Consider the following 21,204-nt stretch of genomic DNA (forward strand, 5'->3'; position numbering starts at 1 on the left):
AAAGAGGACAAAAGGCAATATGCCTCATTCACTATAAAGAAGCCCTGTAAAGTCAGGAGTGTTTTAAAATGGATGGACTTTTGTGGAACTTCCTACAGAGTCCATCATCTTCTCATGAAACTGAATACCAGTGATGTTTCTTATTGTATTATTTCTGAGATGCTTTGAAAGGTAAAACTACTGCATGCAGCTAGTCAGTTATATCCTTGTCTGCATATCCAGACCAGAAGATGACGTGCATCTTCTGCAACCTTTTCTTAGGTGGCCTAAGCTTTATCCATTGATAATGCTTCTGACTTGCAGCTACATAAATGAGTTCAAAATAACCCAGTAGGAGCTCACATTGAATATGAGTTTACAAGTTCTATGCCCAGAACTTGAATAACTAGTTCTGGGCATATATTTATCTTTATAAGAAAAAAACAACAGGTATTCTCTAAAGCACAGAAGGGAATAGAAACATATGGAACTGCAGTTATCTGCAGTTATTATGAACTGGTAGACACTCTGATGGTTTTTCGGGTGACAGAGATTCATCTCTTTAAATGCTTATTCCAGTTTTGCTGAAATAGTGGGATTAACACCGATCAATTTTTGGCTGACATGTTATAATAGATGTGACAGTAGTGTTCCATGCACCTTCATGAGACATCCGAGTTTAGATGCAACAAGACCAGTAGATTTCATTATGTACTCAGCTGTATGCAATTGCTTCAGAGCACAGCCTTTTCAGACACAGTTCAATAAATGTAGCAGAAAAGGTGTCTCTGATTTGTGATATTTTTCTCTTTTTTAAAAAAATATCTGTATTTCACGTCCCAGTGGGATTGATCATTTCTATGTATGTGGGAGTTGCCTTTGAAAATTAGACCACTAAAAACTTTTAGTCCAGACAATTTACCCACTAAATCCCATTCTCCATTTGAGATGTAGTTCGAAATATCTGCCTCGAGCATCTGCAGGTCAATCAACCAGCCACTGTGAGTCCAGGAGCCAAACTTCAGATCACACTTCTGCACATCAAAGGGGAACCAGCGGACATCAATGTAACATGTGCTCTTCAAAATGCCTGTGAATAGAAATCAAGCAGAAGCAAGCATGTGCAGGGTGTAATTAATTTCTACCCTTATCTGTCCGATTGATTGTGAGCAACTTTGCTTTCCAGAAGTCTGTCTGATGTAGTCACAGGATACTAAAACAACTAGTGCAGGCAGAAGATGCTGCCATGGGTGGAATAACCTCCTTTCCTAGGGTATCCAAGAAGATCCCTCTCTCTTTCACTGCATCCTTGAGGTAGGTTGCCCAGGACACTCTTGCCACCCAGGAGCAGCCCAGCCTGTCTTCTAATGCTGGTTGTACCCAGCAGATCACAGGCAGTACTGCAGGGCCTGACAGGAGCCAAGACTACATGGATGTCCACTACACACTCTGTCTGCAAGTTCTATGACAAGTTCTTTGAAAGGAACTCTGTATTAGACCCTGCATTAGACCCACAGTCCCTTGAAAATACATGTTATGCTAAACCTCACTCAGTGCTGGCATTGTCTTCTGTATGTCAACCTTGAATTTTACTCTGGATATGCCTAGTCCACTGTCATTATTTCATGGGACATTTTAAGCAGCTTAAGAGATGAATACTTTTTTATTGTTGCAATCTATATTTTCTTGTTTGTTTTTTTTTATTTATTTCAGCTGAGAGAACTAAAAAAAAAAAAAAAACAAACCCTAATTGTTGCTCCAACTTCTATTCGTGGGGCCACAGCTGTGGCTGTGGAACTTTCTCAGTTGTCCAGTAGCATGGAGGGCTTGGAAAGTGGGGAGATGATCTGCACAGTCTGCACCACTGGCAGCTGGTGCAAAGTACAGAGGTCATGCCTGCAAATTCTCACCCTTGTAGACCTTCACCTTACCTCACCACCTCACTGCATGCTGGCCAGTTCAGAGGCACTGTATGAAGGAAAGGCAGCTTCTGCTTTGTTGGAAAAGTACCACTAGTACTGCACCTAGCCTTCATATCTGCAGTTATTGTGTCTGTATGCTCCCTAAAATACCAACTAATGTGACTCCCAGCTCCAAGTCATCTAACTGATCAGAGTTTGGTGGTTTAGAGTAAGTTCTTGAGCTGTGCCTTCTGAAGATAAAATCCCCAAAACAGAGAACCCTGAACACTGATTTTATCTTCTGCTGCAAAGGCACAGGGCACTATGGCATAACCATGTGTGCAAGACTATGTTCCTGCTCTGGGACGGCTGGATTTCCATTGATTTGTCTCTTCACATTCTGGGAGGTCTGACTCCCACCATCATGGACATTTTTGAATGGGCTACATGGAGGCTCTGATCACAGCTTCTCCTGAATCTTGGCTGTTATCTTTTCCTTAACAGCTGACGGTTGTTCCCTTCTTGTCCTTTCTCTTCCTCCAGCTACCTTTTTTCTCTAATTGAGAACAACAATGAGTACAGCCTGCTCTTAGAGTCATGGGAAATAAAACTTTCATGAAGCTTTGGAAAAACCATTTTTTCCACTCTTCCATGTTTTCCAGTGTCTTGATTAATCTAGCTGATTCTGTGAGCCCTTGTTGCCAGTTAGCAGGCTGATTATAAACTTTTTCCTTCCAAAATTTTGCAGATTTTTGGCAGCAGTTAAATCACTGTAACAAAGGATTTCCTGTATTTTATACAGCAGATTTCCTTTATTACTTTTCCTGTTTACTCTTTCTTTTGGCTCTTAAGTAATCAGTTCTTTACCATGGAGTTTGTAGCTCACCAAGTGATGAGCAGGATACTAGATCAGCCTACGTAGGCAACCCCTGCATTGCCTTCCTACCTAGAGGGATGGAGAAGTCTCTTCTCTGGTACCTGTCAATTTCATTCCTGTGGTCACATGCCTTTCCACTCTCAAGAAAGAGCTAAGTGAATTGCACATGAAAAATTGCAAGTGAGAGTGCACACTATCTTGTTTTAGACAACACCTCAGCTGGGCCTCTTAATGTTCTAAGCAAACTCCTTAGGAGTGTAATCCATTAATGGATGTAAATATCAGTGACTATGTCCCATAACTACATAGCTTGCAAAATTTCCACAGATTGCCTCTAAACACCTTGGTTTCATTCATGAAGAAAAACTTCTTGTATTTATTTGAATTAAAGCAAACAAATGCTTTTTGTGTCCTACCTACCTGGGGGTATATATTGGCAGGATCCAGAGTAATTCACCAGCACATTTGTGTGAAATGTTGCATCAAATCTTTCATCTGCACTATAACAGAGTATAAACAAAACAAACAAAAATCAAGCTGATGTTTGAGTTAAGATGTAGTAACTGTCAACATAAAAACAAAGTTTTGGCTGAATTATATGCACAGACTGAGCTAAGGTCTTACACCTGGGTGACATAGAATCATAGAATCATAGAATAGTTAGGGTTGGAAAGGACCTCAAGATCATCTAGTTCCAAGGCCCCTGCCATGGGCAGGGACACCTCACACTACAACATGTCACCCAAGGCTTTGTCCAACACCGCCATGGATGGAATATTCACACTGTCCCTGGACAACCCATTCCAGTACCTCACCACCCTAACAGTAAAGAAGTTCTTCCTCATATCCAATCTAAACTTCCCCTGTTTAAGTTTCAACCCATTATCCCTTGTCCTATTACTACAATCCCTAATGAATAGTCCCTCTCCAGCATCCCTATAGGCCCTCTTCAGATACTGGAAGGCTGCTATGAGGTCTCCACGCACCATTCTCTTCTCCAGGCTGAACAGGCCCAACCTTCTCAGCCTGTCTTCATATGGCAGGTGCTCCAGTCCCCTGGTCATCCTCGCGGCTCTTCTCTGGAATTGTTCCAACAGTTCCATGTCCTTTTTATGTTGAGGACACCAGAACTGCACACAATACTCCAAGTGAGGTCTCACGAGAGCAGAATAGAGGAGCAGGATCACCTCCTTTGACCTGCTGGTCACGCTCCTTTTGATGCATCCCAGGATACAGTTGGCTTTCTGGGCTGCAAGCGCACACTGAAGCTGGCTCATGTTCATTTTCTCATCAACCAACACCCCCAAGTCCTTCTCAGCATGACTGCTCTGAATCTCTTCTCTGTCCAACCTGTAGCTGTGCCTGGGATTGCTCCGACCCAGGTGTAGGACCTTGCACTTGGCATGGTTAAACTTCATGAGGTTGGCATCAGCTCACCTCACAAGCGTGTCAAGGTCCCTCTGGATGGCATTCCTTCCCTCCAGCGTATCAACCGAACCACACAGCTTGGTGTCATCGGAAAACTTGCTGAGGGCGCACTCAGTCCCACTGTCCATGTCACTGACAAAGATGCTGAACAAGACCGCTCCCAACACTGACCCCTGAGGGACACCACTCGTTACTGGTCTCCAGCTGGACATTGAGCCGTTGACCACAACTCTTTGCATGCAGCCATCCAGCCAGTTCTTTATCCACCGAGCGGTCCACCTATCAAATCGATGTCTCTCCAATTTAGAGACAAGGATGTTGTGCGGGGCAGTGTCAAAAGCTTTACACAAGTCCAGGTAGATGACATCAACTGCTCTACCCTTGTCCATCAGTTCTGTAGCCCATCATAGAAGGCCACCAAATTTGTCAGGCAGGATTTCCCCCTAGTAAAGCCATGCTGGCTGTCACCAAGCACCTTGCTGATTTTCAATGTGCCTTGCTTTCCAGGAGAATCTACTCCAAGATTTTGTGGGCACAGAGGTGAGACTGACTGGTCTGTAATTCCCCGGGTCATCCATTTTCCCCTTCTCGAAAATGAGGGTTATATTTCCCTTTTCCCAGTCATCCGGAACTTCACCTGACTGCCATGATTTTTCAAATATGATGGCCAATGGCTTAGCAACTTCATTCGCCAGCTCCTTCAGGACCCACAGATGGCTTTCATCAGGTCCCATGGACTTGTGAACTTTCAAGTTTTTAAGCTGGTCTCGAACCAGATCCTCTCCTACAGTGGGCCCAAGGTCTAGGTTTTCACAGTCCCTGCATCTGCCTTCCAAGACTTGGGAGGTGCAGTCAGAGCCTTTGCCAGTGAAGACTAAGGCAAAGAAATCATTGAGAACCTCAGCCTTCTCCAGATCGTGTGTACTCAGTTCTCCTGAAAGCTTCTGGAGGGGGCCTACGTTGTCCCTAGTCTGGTTTTTATCCGCTACATACCTGTAGAATCCTTTCCTGTTATCCTTAACATCCCTAGCCAAGTTTAGCTCCAACTGTGCCTTAGCTTTCCTAACCTGGTCCCTAAATTCCCAGACAACAACCCTGTATTCATGCCAGGCCACCTGTCCTTGCTTCCACCTTTTATAAGCCTCTTTTTTTCCTGTGAATTTTTCTCAGCAGCTCCTTATCCATCCAAGGGGGTCTCCTGGCCCTCCTGCTGCACTTCCTTCTAGCTGGGATGCAACACTCCTGAGCTTGTAGTAGGTGATCCTTGAATATCAACCAAGAGTCTTGGGCCCCCTTGCCCTCTAGGTCTATATCCCATGGAACCTTGCTAAGCAGGTTCCTGAAGAGCCCAAACCCTGCTCTCTTGAAGTCCAGGGCAGTGAGCTTACTGCAGCTCTTCTCACTGTCCTGAGGACCTCAAATTTGACCATCTCATGATCACTGCATCCAAGGCTGCCCTGGAGCATCACATTTCCAACGAGCCCTTCCCTGTTGGTGAGCACGAGGTCAAGCAGGGCACCTCTCCTTGTCAGCTCCTTTATTGCTTGCAGAAGGAAGTTGTCTTCCACACAATCGAGGAACCTCCTGGATTGCTTGTGTCAGGCCATACCATCACTCTAACAGATGTCAGGGTGGTTGAAGTCCCCCATGAGAAAAAGGGCCTGTGAGCATGAGGCTGTTCCTATCTATGTAATGAGTGCTTAATCCACATAGTCCTCTTGATCAGGCGGTCTGTAACATATCCCCACAGTAATGTCTCCCATCACACTTTTCCCCTTAACCCTAACCCACAAACTCTCTGTTAACTGATCATCTGTCCCCAGACAGAGTTCCATACTCTCCACCCTATCCCTAACATAAAGGGCAACTCCCTTTCCCTCCTACCGGGCCTGCCTTTCCTAAAGAGCCTGTAACCTTCCATTCCAACACTCCAGTCATAGGAGCCATCCCACCATGTTTCTGTGATGCCTATTATATCATACCCCCATAGACTTGCCCACATCTCTAATTTTTCTTCTTTGTTCTCCATGCTTCGGGTGTTTGTATAAAGGCACCTGAGCCGAGCTCCAGATGAAGCCAGCTCATTGGCTGAAGCTGCTGGAATATCTCTGCATTGCTCTGAGCATTTATTTTAGGTGCTGGCAGCTGACCGGTCTGTTTGGATGGGATAATGCTCCCCTCCCCCAACACATCTAGTTTAAAGCATCCTTGACAAGTCTGGCAAGCCTCCTACCAAAACCAATCTTTCCTTTCTTTATCAGAGCAGCTCCACCAGCCCCCAGTAGACCTGGCCTACAAACTTGGGTCCCGTGTTCAAGACACCCAAACCCCTGACTATGGCACCACCCTTTTAACCATTTATTAACTTGTCCAATCCTCCTAGCCTTTGGAATGTCCTCCCCTCTGTCCTGGAGAATTGATGAAAAGACTATCTGAGCTCCAGAGTCCCTAGCCACCTCTCCAAGGGCTCTGTAGTCCTTTATGTTCTCTGGGCTACTGCTATCTATATCACTAGCACCAACATGGATCACTAGGATTGGGTAATAGTCCGTGGGACTTACTGGAGCAGGCAGCCTCTTCGCAACATCCCTGATCTGTGCCCCAGGTAGGCAACAAACCTCCCTTGAGACTGGGTCAGGCCGACAGATGAGTGCTTCTGTCCCTTTCAAAGTAGAGTCCCCTACTACTATGACCTGCCACTTTTTCCTGATGGCACCAGTAGAGATCTTCTTTACCAGTGCACCACCTGGTTGTTTCTGGTGTGAGGGTGTTTCCTCATCAGCCCCCTGCAGGACAGCAAAGTGGTTCTGGGTGGGTACAGCAGATTTAGGAGGAAGCCCCTTGCTTTTAATTGTTCTCTTACTCCTTTTTTTTTTTTTTTTTGTTACTAATTCCCAGCTTCACTAGTCAACAGCCTCCTTCTTTCCTCCATGAGTTAGAGGGGAAGCTTGAGGCCCCTGCACTGTTTGGTCCTGGAACAAGCAGTCCTGCTTCCTCTCATCTTCCCTGACATCTTGCAGCCTATTAAGAGCATCCCACAGTTCAGTCACTTGCTGCAGCAGGACCTCCACCAGGGAGCACTGAGTGCAGCCCTGCCCATTGTGCGCCCTCTCCTCATAAGACCAGTGCAGGCACTCTCTACACTCCGAGCTCTGCACTGCAGCCTCCCCTCTCACCAGGTCTGTCTGGGTGCCTAAACTGGCCATCGCTGGGGCAGCCAGGGCAGAGGTCCCAGACCGGGTCCTGGTCATACTGTGAGTGCTCATCATCCCACTCACCTGCCCACGCAAACTGCTGTGCAAACTGCCTCTACCCACCCTGTTTGCCCCCTCTGTTCGCCGCACTCCTGGTCCACCCTCAGTCAGTATCTCAGCTTCTCATAGATGCTGTTGGCCTGCTCTCAGGCATGATGGTTCCATGCTGCAGTGTTCTCAAAAAAAGTGAGAAGCAAAGCTGTGTGATGTCTCGGAAGGAAGGCAGAAGTGAAAGGAGAAAAGGTGTCACAGTAGCTGTATCCTAAGACTAGACAGACAGGGTGATATGGCTTTTCTGGGGCTTCTGTCAGAACCAGCTACAGTGCAAATCAAGTTATCTGTTATCCAGATACCTTTTACAAGAGTAATAGTGGCCTAAGACAACAATTCTGCAGTCTTTCAGGATGCAGAGAGGCCATGGGTTTGCTTCAAGCAATGGAGGAAGGCACTGGGCCTTGTAAGAAGAGATTAATTGAACCTCTAAGAGGAAAATCTAGGTGAAAGGGACCAAGAAAAGATAATTTCTTTACAGTTCCAGCAATTCTGAGTAAAATGGGAGTAATAAGCCAGGCAAAGACAAAAATTCTCCAAGGGAGCAGGCCTGGAGACTTGCTTCAGAGATCTCTTGAGAAGAGTTTAACAAAAGTGGGCACCCTTACAGGCTGATGGTGTAGAGCCTTGCCTGTCACGGCTGTTGAATGACACAGCTTGCACCTTACACACCCTGTCTCACAACTAGCTGTGGAAAATTCAGACCGTCTGTTCCTCCCATGACTTCCTTTTTATTCCTTTAATACTGAGTCCTCAGTCCTCAGCATTGTCCCCAGCACAAAGCAGAGGGGATAAAATTGAAAAAGCTAAGTGCAGAATGAGTAATAACTATGAAAAGACATGAAAAGCAGCAAGAAAATTATTTATAAATGCAGGGAAATCAGGAAAACACAAAGGACCACATAGATCCTTTCCTTGCTGTGGGAGGAAAGGAAACAAGAGTATGCAGACAGCTGCAGTCTCCTTCACTCTCTGTGCTTAACTCTTCACAAGCTGTGGCTCACAATTAATTCTCATGCAGTGGCAGGAATTCAGGGCAGAATAGGGGAGGAACAGGATAAAGAAATGCAGATAAGACAGATTCCAGTCAGCAGGGCTGATGAAATTTACTCTTGAGAACTGAAGGGACTGGCCAAAATACCCTCTGAAGCATTAACAATTATCTGTGAGAACTTGTGGAGAACATGGAAAGGCTCGGAGAATGAAGGAAGATCAAAGTGAATTCTGATTTTTTTTTAAAGGTGAAATTATAGACATAACAACCTAACTTCAAAGATAATGAGATGGAAACAGCTGGCACAGATTTGCCAAGGGTCAGCTGCATCAAGTCAATCCACTTTTCTAGCTGACTGAGCAAGAGGAAGCAGGTGATCTATCTGGACTTTAGAGAGATTTTGCTACATCATGTCCTTCTAAAAAAGCTATAGTAATATGAACCAAGCTATATGCCTCCTTTTTGGAGACTGAAAAGGAATAAAGAGACTGTGAAGAGTAAAGCTAAGAAGAACACTTAAGCAGCCCAGGTCACTCTAAGCCTCCTTTGGATATCTTCTCATGAGCCCTAGAATGTAAAATGGATCTTGGTGAACAGAGGAAACAAACAGAATGAAATTCAGTCTGCATGGTTAGAAAGCTTTACCCTTGAAACTGTCAGAGAAGGGCAGATCAGTGAAAATCCAGTAAGACAGCAAAGCTGAAGCAGAATGTCTGGAGTTTGTGACAGATCAAAAACTAAGTCCAAAACCAAGCTGTTCGTCAAAGCAAAACCAAAATGCCCTCTTTCTGGAAAGCATTAAAGAAACATCTGTCTAGAGAGCTTCCACTCTTTTAACACTGCAGAAGTGCTGGCTAAAGACCTGGATTCAGCTCTGGATGATGAAAAACACATTACAGAGTGTTCAGAGGAGAACAGGAATGATGGCGAGCTTTATAAAATATGAGTGATGAGGAAAGAGGGAAGAAAAACAGTTTGTTTAGTTCAGGCAGGCGCACTATGGCAGATACCTGATAATAGTTTTCCATGAGAGCCATAGTTATTATAAGAAGAATATGGATTGTTTTCTGTGTTCACTGGGAAAAAAGTAAAGAAGACATCTGCAGAGCTACATCAAGGAAGATTTCTATTGGCTATTAGAAAAATCTATTCGTGGGTGCTTGTTTGCTTTTACTGTTACTGTTTCTAGAGTAAGAGCCAAATCCCCAGGTTGCAAAAGCCCCAAAATATCAGTGAAGTATGGCCAATATTCAGCATCAAATGGTCTAGTTCTAGGCTTTCACCAGCTGCTGCACACACATCTTGCTTACCTGTTATACAGAAGAATGTCTGGTACCCAAATCTGGTCTGCTGGAAATCGCAAGTTCTGCACCCCGGGGTATTCATATTGGTCCCAAGACAAGTAAACATCAACCCAGTACTGTTGGCAAATACATACTTCAGATTATATGAGCTGGTAAAAGTCTTTAAAGCTGTCTGGAATATTATGGGAACAGAATGGATTTTCTAGTAGTAATAGCAATATTATGATAATAGTTTTATTCTAGGCTTTAATTACTATGAAATATTAGCATATACTGAGAAATCCACAGTGTGATGATTGAATGCTGTGAACTTTATTTTAATTTAGTGTCTAACCTCTCCACCCTGTGGCCTGAAGCCAGGCATCCCAAACCTTTTCTGACGGGCTGGCAAAAACACTGGCAGTAGGCATCACCATGAGGCATAGTGATTCTGAGCTGAGGTGGTTTGAATTACTTTGGTATCATCAGTGGTACAGTACTACAGTCTGAAAGTCCCTATTTGGTGTAAATAATCTGTTACAAAGGTTGGGTGACTCTTTTAATAACCACCTTGCTAGGACAGATAGGCAAGTGCACTTTATATCCTAAGGGGTTGTTTCTAATGCTCTATCCTGCAACTCAACACAGTTAATTCAAGAAAGGTGCTGGTACAGCTTTTGTGTTGAACTTTGTGACTTTTCAGCAAAGCGCTGTGGGAAGGCTGCAAGGGAAACAGTTATTGGTGCTATAATTGAGGAACACCTCTGTAAGGGATAAGACATCCACGGGCTCTTGTCTATAGTTATATAGGTTGGCCTGGGTTAGTTTTTGCAATAGGAAATAACTCATTTCTACTGCAGATCCCAACAGGTAGCTGAGGAAGTTGCACCCATTAACATGAGATAGTGTTTGGCTACTGAAGTCAAAGCAGAATTAGTTCAATCATTCAAGTCTCCCACAGGTTGTTCCCTCTAGAACTGCATTCTTACTGAGCACAAGCCATTAAGGAGACTGGTTTACACACCATGAGAAAAGATTGTATCTCCTACTGTATAGGGCTAGCAGCAGACCTGACAGAAAACTCTGACCCAAAAACCCTCACTGAAGGCTGGTTTTGCTTATACTGCATGACTGGTGCAGGACATGCCTCAACTGCAGCAGGTTTCAGAAGAAGGAGGGGGAACATTTATGGATTAAATTTGTAAACCAGGAGGAAAAGCAGTTTTCCCACTGATATGCCTGAGCACTGCTGGCCGGGGCTGCTTGCCATACCTGGTCACCCCACTGCCCAGCCCAAGCAGTCTCCATGTAGTTCAGTGTGGCTGCATTACCGCTGTGTTTGGTAGCAAGTGCAGGGGATATTTGTGCCCTGCCCTCCCTGGGGGCAGCCTCAGTTCCCTGTTTCAGACAGAGGTGGGGATTTTTCCAGAAGCTATGAGTGCAGGATGCCTGGCTCTTGCTGGCATTTGTCTCCTTCACAAGAAGTCCCTCTCACAGGCCTTGGAGAACGCCTTGAGCCCCTCGAAGAAACTCTTCTTCAGCTGTGGTGGAACCCGATCTTGGGGCTCTTTGTTACTAAATCCCTACATCTGATGGCCTAACAATGCAGCTGTTTTCATGCTGCAAATGTTAACAGGTCTGCTCAAAGGCTTTATGATGTCTCAGTGCTAAAAGGTGCACTAGAGGAATTTCAAGATGCCTGTTTGTTTCACATTATAAACAAGTTAAAAATACAGCAATCTGGCTTTTTGGCTAAGATATCGCATTCTGTAGTTTGCTATTAGAAAAGAGGTTTTTCCTTATTGACACAGGTTACTCACCATCTGCAGCCAAGCATTTGTGATCAACACCTGATTCTTCTCATCCTTTGAATGAAAGGGGGAAGAAAAGAGAAGAAAAGAGGAAAAAAAAGATGAAACTCAAAGTACAGCTTGATTACAGGTCAAGAGTTCCCCATTCCTTTAGAAAACCCAGACTCTCAGGGTAAACAGACACAAACTTTATGGAGTAGACTGAGCCCAGAGCAAAACCACTGAATTCCATGGCACAGAAAATAACAGCTCTTTTCTATCTCTAAACCTACAGACCTCCTGCATTTACCATAACTGATCAACAATAAAAGTGAAAATACTAGATAATTGCTCTTATTTTGCTGGGGCTATTAGACTGCTTACCAAAAGCACAGACTTTTCCTTCTAGCTAGTTGGTCAAAACAAGACAATTTCCAGTACCACACAGCATGCAGTAGTTGGAGAGATTTTATGCTTATTTGCTGCATTGCAAAATAACAGTGAAATGGTGCTGGAACTGCTGCTCTTTTGGAGTGATCACATTATGTAGTTTAACTGAGGCTGAAAGGGAAGGAAGCACTAGTGCTGGGCAAAAGGATACAAACGCTGCTTTAAAGGAGCTCACATGGTGCCTGCACAAAGCAGGAGTTTATAGGTCCATATACCTGCATGGAGAGGCCATGGGGAAACAGCTCTAACTCACAAAAGAGAGAAGCTGCTGCCTAGCTGGTCTCCAAGTGTTGTGGGGAGCCACGGGGTGTCCAGCTTGCTGCAGCTGGCCTGCAGGTGAAGCACCCTGCAGTGCTACTTCCAACTGCAGGGATGGAGAAGCAAGGCTGCAGAGTTACTTCAGTGCTACATTTCAGATCCACACCCCTGCCTACACAGTTCCCATTATCAGCACTTGCCTTAGGCTTCCCAAGAGCTGAGGCTGGGGTACTCAGTGGGGCTGGCTCACAGTATGCCTAGCTGTCTCCACACCACAGGGAAGTGTTTCTTCCCCCTCAGAGTATAGAATCATAGAATCACAGAATCAACTAAGTTGGAAAAGATTATCAAGTCCAACCATTACCCTAGAACTGCATCACCTGTATTTAACCCTTACCTCTCCAGAGGCACTGCAGCTTTGACTGAGGTGCATCCTCAAGCTTGGTATTCATGCTGTAGCTGGGGGCAGGCCTGACCAAGACTGCCACTCTGAGAAAACCACATTCTTGGACAAGAGGCACAGCAGAAAGCAACAGTTTCCCCCTTTGATTCAGCTCAGCTCTCTTGGGCACATGTTGGAAGGCACAGCTACAGACTGGCCCAGGTGACTCACTTGTCCACAGCAAAGTGAAATTACCTTCAACCTATTTTCCCGTAGATTCCCACCCTGTGGTGCACTGACTAGACTTACCTTCCTATAGGTAAGTTGAAATAAACTATGGTTTGGGCCTCTGAAACACTACTCTTCTTTAAATACAGGCAGACTTTTTGGGTTTTTTTTTCCCCTTTCTTCCACAGCCATTGAGAAACACATAACTCATGCAGAGACTGGAGATCAGCTACATTACAAGGAAGCTAAGATCTCTGAAGGACAGAGATATGTTTTAGCATCAGACAAAGCTGCTGTGAAACTGCAGCAAACCCAGGAAGCTGCAGCCCGTCATTGCTGGACTGAGGCAATCAAACCTCAGGGTACAGCACAGAAGTGTGCGAATGTGGAAGCACCAACAGGATACAAACACTCATGGCAAACAGGGAATGTAGGAATGGCCAACAGGGAGCTGCATCAAGATGCAAGATGATGTGTTGACCTAGCAAATTTCTAAGGACAATCTCTACTGCCTATGCATGGGCCCAAGCTGAAGCTCTCTCCTGACCAAGTTAACTTCCCGGCTCATGATGCAAATCTCCAGCTGCTCCAGATGGTTGACCTACCTATTCACATGTCTCTCTGTGTGTTCATGCCATGTTAAGTGTGTAAGGTTGTTTTCAGTGTTTGGAGTGCGAACGCTGCAACTGCAGACTGCTCTGGCAGGCATTTAAACCCTACAGAGTATCCTGGGCATGCACGCTTTCTCTGGTCATGTCCTCAGTGTAGAAGATGAATTAGTGTGTGCTTGCCACTATCCTCCATGCCAAACGTCTATCTCACTACCACTTTTTCTGCTGCACTTGAGTCCATGCCACTTCTACCCTTCATTGGCACTCAACATCCACAAAGCTTGCTCTCTGAAAAAGCAAGGTAAACCACAGTCCTGAAATAGGCTTGGCTTTTTGGTTCACTCTGAACCTAAATTATACTATACTTTTTGCAGTACGTATTGGCTAACAAGGTAGCAAAGCCAAAACTGCCTTATTCACTTTAGAAAAATGCCAGTCTGCTAACCTTAGGCAACATTCATGCTCTTTCTTCCCCTCCTCCCCTTCTTCTCTACAGAGCTCTCTACTCTCTCCTGCAGCTCTTCTTCTACAGAGCTACCCTCATGGTACATATGTGAAGAAACTGCCCAGAAGTGCTATTGAAGATGTGAGATGCTCAAAAGTAAACTGCACCATCTCACTGAGCTGCACCACTTGGCATGTGCTTTTCTTGTATGGGGCCTCTAGGTTTTAGTTCTTGTGTGTCCCACACCAGGGACTGAAGACTCCCAGGCTAATGCACGAAGCAGAACTGCCTATGGAAGCTTCCTAATTACTGATTCCCCAGCTCAGAGGATACTCGACCACTGGTACTGTTGAGCCCTTAGGAGGAACCTTGTCTGTGTCATTTTCTCACTTGGGTTGTTGGAGTTGCAGAAACCTCACAACCTGGAAAGGTAGACATAATTGATCTCGAGAATTCCTGGCTCTTTTAGCAATATGGACAGTTACCCTCTGCAACCAGGACCATGTACCACGAATAAACAAACTTCAGGCATGAAACAGGACTCTGCCATACTCCTCCACATAAAACTGTCTATCACACTATCTCCTCTTCTGCTTCTCTTGAGTTCCCTTGAAATCCTCCTAAGCTACTTCTGCTGATGGAAGATGTCACACAAAAATCATCTGGGATTTTATGTCATTATACTGTTCATACATTTCGTTTTCACTTCTCTGCCGCTCCCCAGATTTTGGCAGCATATATGTGCCTTTCTTTGGGCCTATCACAATCTGCCTCCAGAGGCCCTGTCCATCTGAAACTCCCTTAGTCCCTTTGGTGGCAATTGCTGAATCAATTATGAAGCCTGCAGAAAAATAAGAAAAAATAAATCACACACAGAACTAAGCTTGCTAAGACATGGTTTTTTTTAGATGCTAAAGCATTCAAAGGGATAAACACCAACTTGGAAAGGTATAAAACCCTAAAGTGAAAAAAAATCCACAAACCAACAAACCAAACCTGGTAATTGATGGGGTTACCAGAGCTATCTGTGTCAAGTGACATGGGAAATAAAAGCAACCCAGCAACAATAGAGGCTGTGTCTCAGTGGCTGATACAGGCCGTTCTCTCTCCATTTGACTGATGCTTTCCTGACCAGGTGTCTTCTAGGGATGGTGAGCATGATGCTTCTCTGAGTCACTTATTAAATACTAGCCATATTTTGTATTGCTAGCCAACCAGTAATTGCTTTATACCTGTAAGTTGCACATGTACTCTTACAAAGTCTTTCTGCATACTGCTAAAGAAGCCTGAAAACCATGACCAAAGGTGGACTGCAAGAGTTAGGCAATTCCTTTCCTGTGCAAAATGAAGGATTGTACACATCTACATTTCACCTATAGGGAAGGGGAGGAGGGGACCTTTCTCTTTTTGTTGGCCACAGGGGGATGCATTAAAGTGCAGTGTAGATGTGAGAGGTCTATGGGTTTCCTGCATGTAGAGATGCCTTTTACCTGGCACAGTATTTTATACTTGATGGACTACAAAAGAAGACATCTAGGGCTAACTTCTGTATTTCACAAAACTTTGTTGCCCTTACCTACTCCCCTGTCACACCTCTGTGAGCTCTTTGCTCAAAGTCAAATGCTAATGACCTTGGTAATAAGCTTTGACTCCAGGCAATTCCTCAGCCATCTATTTCAGGTAGCATTAAATTTATTACTCAGGGTATCCTTTTCACAGTGCTATTGTGCTCACCATGTTTGTCCTGCTTTTCAAATTTGTTTTGCAGTCAAAGGAAAGCTTGTCTATTGGAGTTCTCACAGGCTTAAATACAGCCCCGTGTGGTCTTCTTGTCTTGCCTTTTGATAACAGCAGTCAGCAAGAACACAGAGTCTAACCAGGGCATTGAGTTGCTTACATCTCTGTCAGCTTGGGTGGTGGGAGAGAAGAAATGTCTCTTCAGGATGTTTTCATGGCCATACAGAGCCTATTCTCATCCAGAGTCTATTCTCATCCTTGCTTTCAGGCTGCTGAGCTTTCCAAGGTTTTTTGGCTTTATGGACAGCAAAACACAGTGTTACTTCCATATTCAGCACTCATCAAAAAATGCAGCCTGATGGGTGCTTCTTAGTGGTATAGCAAGTTTTACAAACATGGATGTGCATTTGACAGAAGTTCCTGGTTTGCAAGAGCAGCAAAGCTCACTTCACACTGGGCTGGCCTTTGTCCAGGTTTATTTGTCTGTTACAAAGATACTTACAGTAAACCATGAGAGTTTGTGTGTGTACTCTGTCCCAAGAGGTCACTGGCCAGTACCACTTTAAGTAAAAGCTAATTCTAATCAAAAGCTTGAGAAGTGCTGGAGGTTCTTACTGTGTGTCATTGATTAGTGCAGAGGGATTTAAGGTTAGCTGTAAGGATGGCTTTCTTCCCAGGAGAAAACATGAATGATTCATCACACTGCTTTTCATGTGAGAGGTTTCTGTCTCATTTGGCAGTGTTAGCCTTGGGGATGACCTTCCCTCCATGTTTGGCAAGCTCTCAGCTCCTGGATTTTCCCCCTCAGCAAAGGAACAAAACAGCCCTGCTAAAGTCCCATGTGAGACTGGAGATGACTGGTCCCCAGAGGTGCTTCTCTAGCACTCCCCTGGGAGTTCAGCTCAGTGGGCTGCAGATGTTCCGCTTAGGCATGTGAGTTTGCTTCTGGTATTCAAAAATGCTGGGAAAAGTTAATGCTGTTATCACTAGCTAGTGCAACAGTTGTCCTCTAAATCCTTCCTGTCTCTATCTGGGTCACTTTCTCCCCTTTCTATCTTCTGCTTGACCTCTGTTAATTCTCTGTCCTGGATATCTGCTTATTCCTAGAGCCATCTTTGACCCATGGATAGTGACAGTTTGGTTTGTTGTGGTGCACATGTTGCAACATGTGTGTTAGTTCTGTCTTCCTTCCCTGCTCTCATCCAGAGCTTAGAAGGTACGTAGGTCTGCCTGCCTTTTGCACTGTTGCCTGTCAGTAGGTTCTCGCTTGTCAGGCCAACATCTAAATAAAGTGTATTATTCCCAGCCACATAATTACCGGAGTCATAGCACATGGACAAAATATCCCAGAGCCCTTTCCAGTTCAATAGTCACATCATATGGTAACACGTCATCTCTGTAGCAAGGCACTTGTTAACAGGTGACTAGCAGGCATCATTAATCCTTGTCCTGTAAGAACTACAGAACTGGGAGTTGAATCAACCACTGATTTATTGCAAGATACTGGCCCGAAAAGTCCCAAATCGAAAGGTTGCTCTCAGAAAGCACCAAAGGCCATACATGGCTACTTTGGTTAATGTCTTTTTTTTAACATTGTATTGTTTTTGTTTTTAATACAAGAAAGGATGTCCTTGGAAAGTTTTTTTTAGCAGAGGCATTGTCTCTGCACAGGATTTTGAACAAGAGTATCAAAAGGAATTGATGAGGCTTTCAGATATTTGCGCACTCAATCTGCAACTGCAGCAGGCAGTCCTATCTATTGCTTGAAACAGCCATCTGCCACAATCTTCAGCAGATTAACTAAAATTCAGTTTAAATGCAGTGTATGGTTGAAGTCCCACAACACCAGATAGCTTAATGAAAACCCAGGTTGCTTTGGCAACATTGAGTAAGCATCACTGGACAGCCTTTGTATCTAAGGGGTCTCATTAAAAAGTTAGAATAAATGTTGCCACAGTAACAACAACTTTGAAGAGATACCTCAAGATTAAGTATGTCATCTCAATACCTGTAACAAAGAGGAGAGATACAGGGGGAGAGATACAAAAATACACTGGAATAACAAAGGATGAACAAACATCCACTGATACCTGCTAAGCATTTCTTTGGCCATTAGGACTGAAATGCAGCAAGGTCAGTGTTGTCAAGTTAAGAAAGATATGGTTAAGAGCTCATAGTGGAACAACCACACCGTTCTCCTTTTGTCACATTTTTGCTTTGGCCTTTTCTCTTATGAATGGTTGGAGGTGATGTCTTGTAAGTGTTTTCCACCTAATGTTGAGCCACATTCCCACCTATTGACACTGGCTGCTTTTTCACTGTGGGCAAGCAGCGCAATTTGCTTTTGGTCTTTGCATGGGGTAGCAGCGTGACACTGCCTGGTCCCACTGCCTCAAACAGTTCACCATGTTCTTCCCAAAAGAGCATTCTGAGTGGAACAGCACATCTACCTACCTGCTGTTTACAGCAGCCCTGTGCACACTTGATTTCATAGCAGGAGCTTTACATGTTGGAGGGTCTGGCTACTGTTCACAGAATCACAGAATCCCAAGGGTTGAAAGGGACCTTGAAAGATCATCTAGTCCAACCCCCTTGCAAGAGCAGGGTAACCTAGAGTACAACACACAGGAACTTGTCCAAGCGGGCCTTGAATATCTCCATTCACACTGTTCCCCTTGCAAATGCCTGGAGCCAGCCACTTTATGAAAATCTGTGAAGGGCATAGCATTCAAACAGGGGTTGTGTGAGAATAGCCTGCAAACACAGGAATATGAGCTCCGTTCCTCAGGAAGCATAATGCATGGCCAACAAAGGCTTTGAAAAGCATTCCTTGTGAAGGCCTTGGCTCCCTATATATCGAAAACCATAATTTGCTTTGTTATGAATGTTAAATGAGAAGGCCTGGATGTAAAACCTGCAGCAGGAAGTACTGAATCTGCACATTCCCTAAAGGCAAGAGCAGGAAGAAGGAACATGGAAAGAAATAGGAGTTTGCTAGTGCTGGTCAGGGCATTCGAGGAGGCAGCTCTCCCATTCACTAACACAATGGGTGACTGAGGGTCAGCCAAGCCTACAGATTTTTGTCTTACCTGCCTTTTTGCCCACATTTTCCAGTTGACACTGCCATTATGGTGAAAAAAGAAAGACTTTTTCTTACACTGCATATGTCACATGACCTTCAACCAGGGCTGTGGGTACCTGTCTTAGGAAACTAGGGGTTTTCTTCCCAAGGTGCAGCTTCTCAGCCATCCCTTAAGATCAGTACTGCTGTGAAGTGTGTCATGTTACAGACTCCAGCACTGGTTTTGAGACTGTTGGACCTCAAGTCCTTCAACAATGACCTGAAAATTCCAGGAACAAACTTTTCCCACAGATTCCGGGGAAAATGAAGACACCAGCCTTGTCTTACTGTTTCACAGATGCTTTTCACAGAAACCTAGAAGCTGGATCAGAGGCCCCTGCATGGCTTTCCAGCACAACATTGCTCTCTGTTTGGATGAACTGAGATACATACTTGGTTCCTGGGGAAAGGATTTTATGTCACCATCCAAAAGCAGTCAGTCCTCCATTAAAATCCCAAGTTATCCACACATAGCATGTAGGTGGTTTGAATATTCTCCAGGGTGGATACCTCATCCTGAAATAGCCTCCTATGTGTTTTGTGTGCCATCAGCAGGTGTTTCAGTAAACAAAACTAGACACGAATTGTTATTCCAAGCTATTAATTATTCATTGACTTTTTCAGCATTTGAAGTCACAGGAAAAGCAGCAGAAGGAAGGCTGAGAAAAGTCCTAAATAGGCCAACCCGGAGAACTTGTTAAAGACTCACATCTAGTTTAACTGCAAGCCTACCTTAGCTTTTTCTTCCTGTATTTGCACACTGCTGTGACCCCACAGAAAAGTAAAGGGATGCAGGCCTGTTCAAAAACTCAAGTGAGTGCTTGAAGACTATGATCAGGGATAGAAAGGTTTTTACTGAGGAGCTGAACTCACTGGCTCTCAGGACTTACACTCAGAGAGCAGTGTTCAGTCATAGAATCATAAAATGGTTTGGGTTAGAAATTACCTTTAGATCATCTAGTTCCAACCCCCCATGCCATGCTTCACACTAGACCGTATCACCCGAGGCTCTGAACAGCCTGGCCTTGAACACTGCCAGGGACAGAGTATCCACTTCTTTGAGCAAACTTGTTCCAGTGCCTCACCACCCTCACAGCAAAGAACTTTAAAGCAAAGTGTTAAGATAGGAACATTCCAAACACTGAGAAAATAAAAAGTACTAGGTCCAGCACCATCCCAACAGCTTTGGTTTAACTGCTTTATTGCAATTTGCACTGCCCCTGCTATATGCTAGCTTCCACAGTCCCCTGGCAGCAGCAAGGCATGGCCAGAAGCATCTGATTTTGGGGACCCTGCTGCCTTTCATGGATGGAGTTGTGGAAAATGTTTTCCATTTCAAGTAGCTGAACATTTCTCCAAAGGGTGACTTTCTTTACCTGCCACTGCTATTACATTCCTGAGGTTTCCTAAGTTCATAAGGGAAATCTCACCTTAAATAAATTTTGCTCCTGTGCACCTTGGGGAACTGATGTAAAAGTACTGAAGATTCTCAAAAATCCTTGATGGATCAAATTAGTTACCCAAGATTACAGAATATACATGATCCAAATTCACACAATTTCGAAGAGCATAGTACAGACTTTTCACCAGGAAGGCAGTAAATTGGTTATTGTGAAATACCCAAGCTGGATGACCACCACTGAACACCTAGAAGCAAACTAGCCATTCTCTGTTAAAGCCAGAGCCACCAAGTACAACTTGAGGAACCATGCTGAGAGAAAACTATTTTGTTGCTCCCTAAGTGATGTCTCTCTGCTCTTTGACCTAAGTCAGGCAGAAGCCAATGAAAAAAAAAACTGCAGTTTTAATTCAGGTAATTAAGACTTCATCATAATGCTTCATGCTGATGTGCCCATAAAGTAGTATTAGATGGGAAGCCATAATACCCATAATTAACTTCATTGTGCTATCAAACTCACTTGTCGTGTTTGTTTAGTGAGACTGACATTTTCATAATGCCTGGCACGTAGATGGCAAGCAAAACAGTAATTCATGGTTCCATTAGCCCTGGTTTTCCCTTCTTCAAGCTCCTCTGTGCTAATGAAGAGGCCAATTTATTTAATTTTTCTTCTTGGAGTTCAAAATTCACCACACTATGTGAGTTTTATGACCAGGAGAGAGAGCTTGGGATTTAACTTTAATGAATCTGTTGGTCTAGCAAGCTTTCTGTAATTTTTCTGCCTGGGATTTTAATGACTCCTATTCATGATCATTAATTACTGATTTTCAGCTTTTATAGAATCATAGAATCATAGAATACTTAGGGTTGGAAAAGACCTTAAAATCATCTAGTTCCACCCCCCCTGCAATGGGCAGGGACACCTCACACTAAACCATATCACCCAAGGCTTCATCCAACCTGGCCTTGAACACTGCCAGGGATGGAGCATTCACAACCTCCCCAGGCAACCCATT

At 44.3% G+C, this 21,204-nt stretch overlaps 1 protein-coding gene across 2 annotated transcripts in view; it reads right to left on the reverse strand.

The window, feature by feature from the left end:
- The window catches only part of LOC101876419 (neuronal acetylcholine receptor subunit alpha-7-like), a 61,469-nt gene that overhangs the window by 19,298 nt on the left and 20,967 nt on the right, over nt 1–21,204 (reverse strand). For both annotated transcript variants that reach the window (XM_005154868.3, XM_005154869.1), the window contains exons 3-6: nt 11,588–11,632; nt 9,795–9,904; nt 3,178–3,257; nt 902–1,069 (exon numbers count right to left, since the gene is read on the reverse strand). In XM_005154868.3, coding sequence (XP_005154925.2) covers nt 902–1,069; nt 3,178–3,257; nt 9,795–9,904; nt 11,588–11,632 — 403 coding nt within the window. The remainder of the gene's footprint in view (nt 1–901; nt 1,070–3,177; nt 3,258–9,794; nt 9,905–11,587; nt 11,633–21,204) is intronic.

Source organism: Melopsittacus undulatus, chromosome Z, assembly GCF_012275295.1.
Source record: "Melopsittacus undulatus isolate bMelUnd1 chromosome Z, bMelUnd1.mat.Z, whole genome shotgun sequence".
In the NCBI taxonomy this organism is placed as follows: Eukaryota; Metazoa; Chordata; class Aves; order Psittaciformes; family Psittaculidae; genus Melopsittacus; species Melopsittacus undulatus.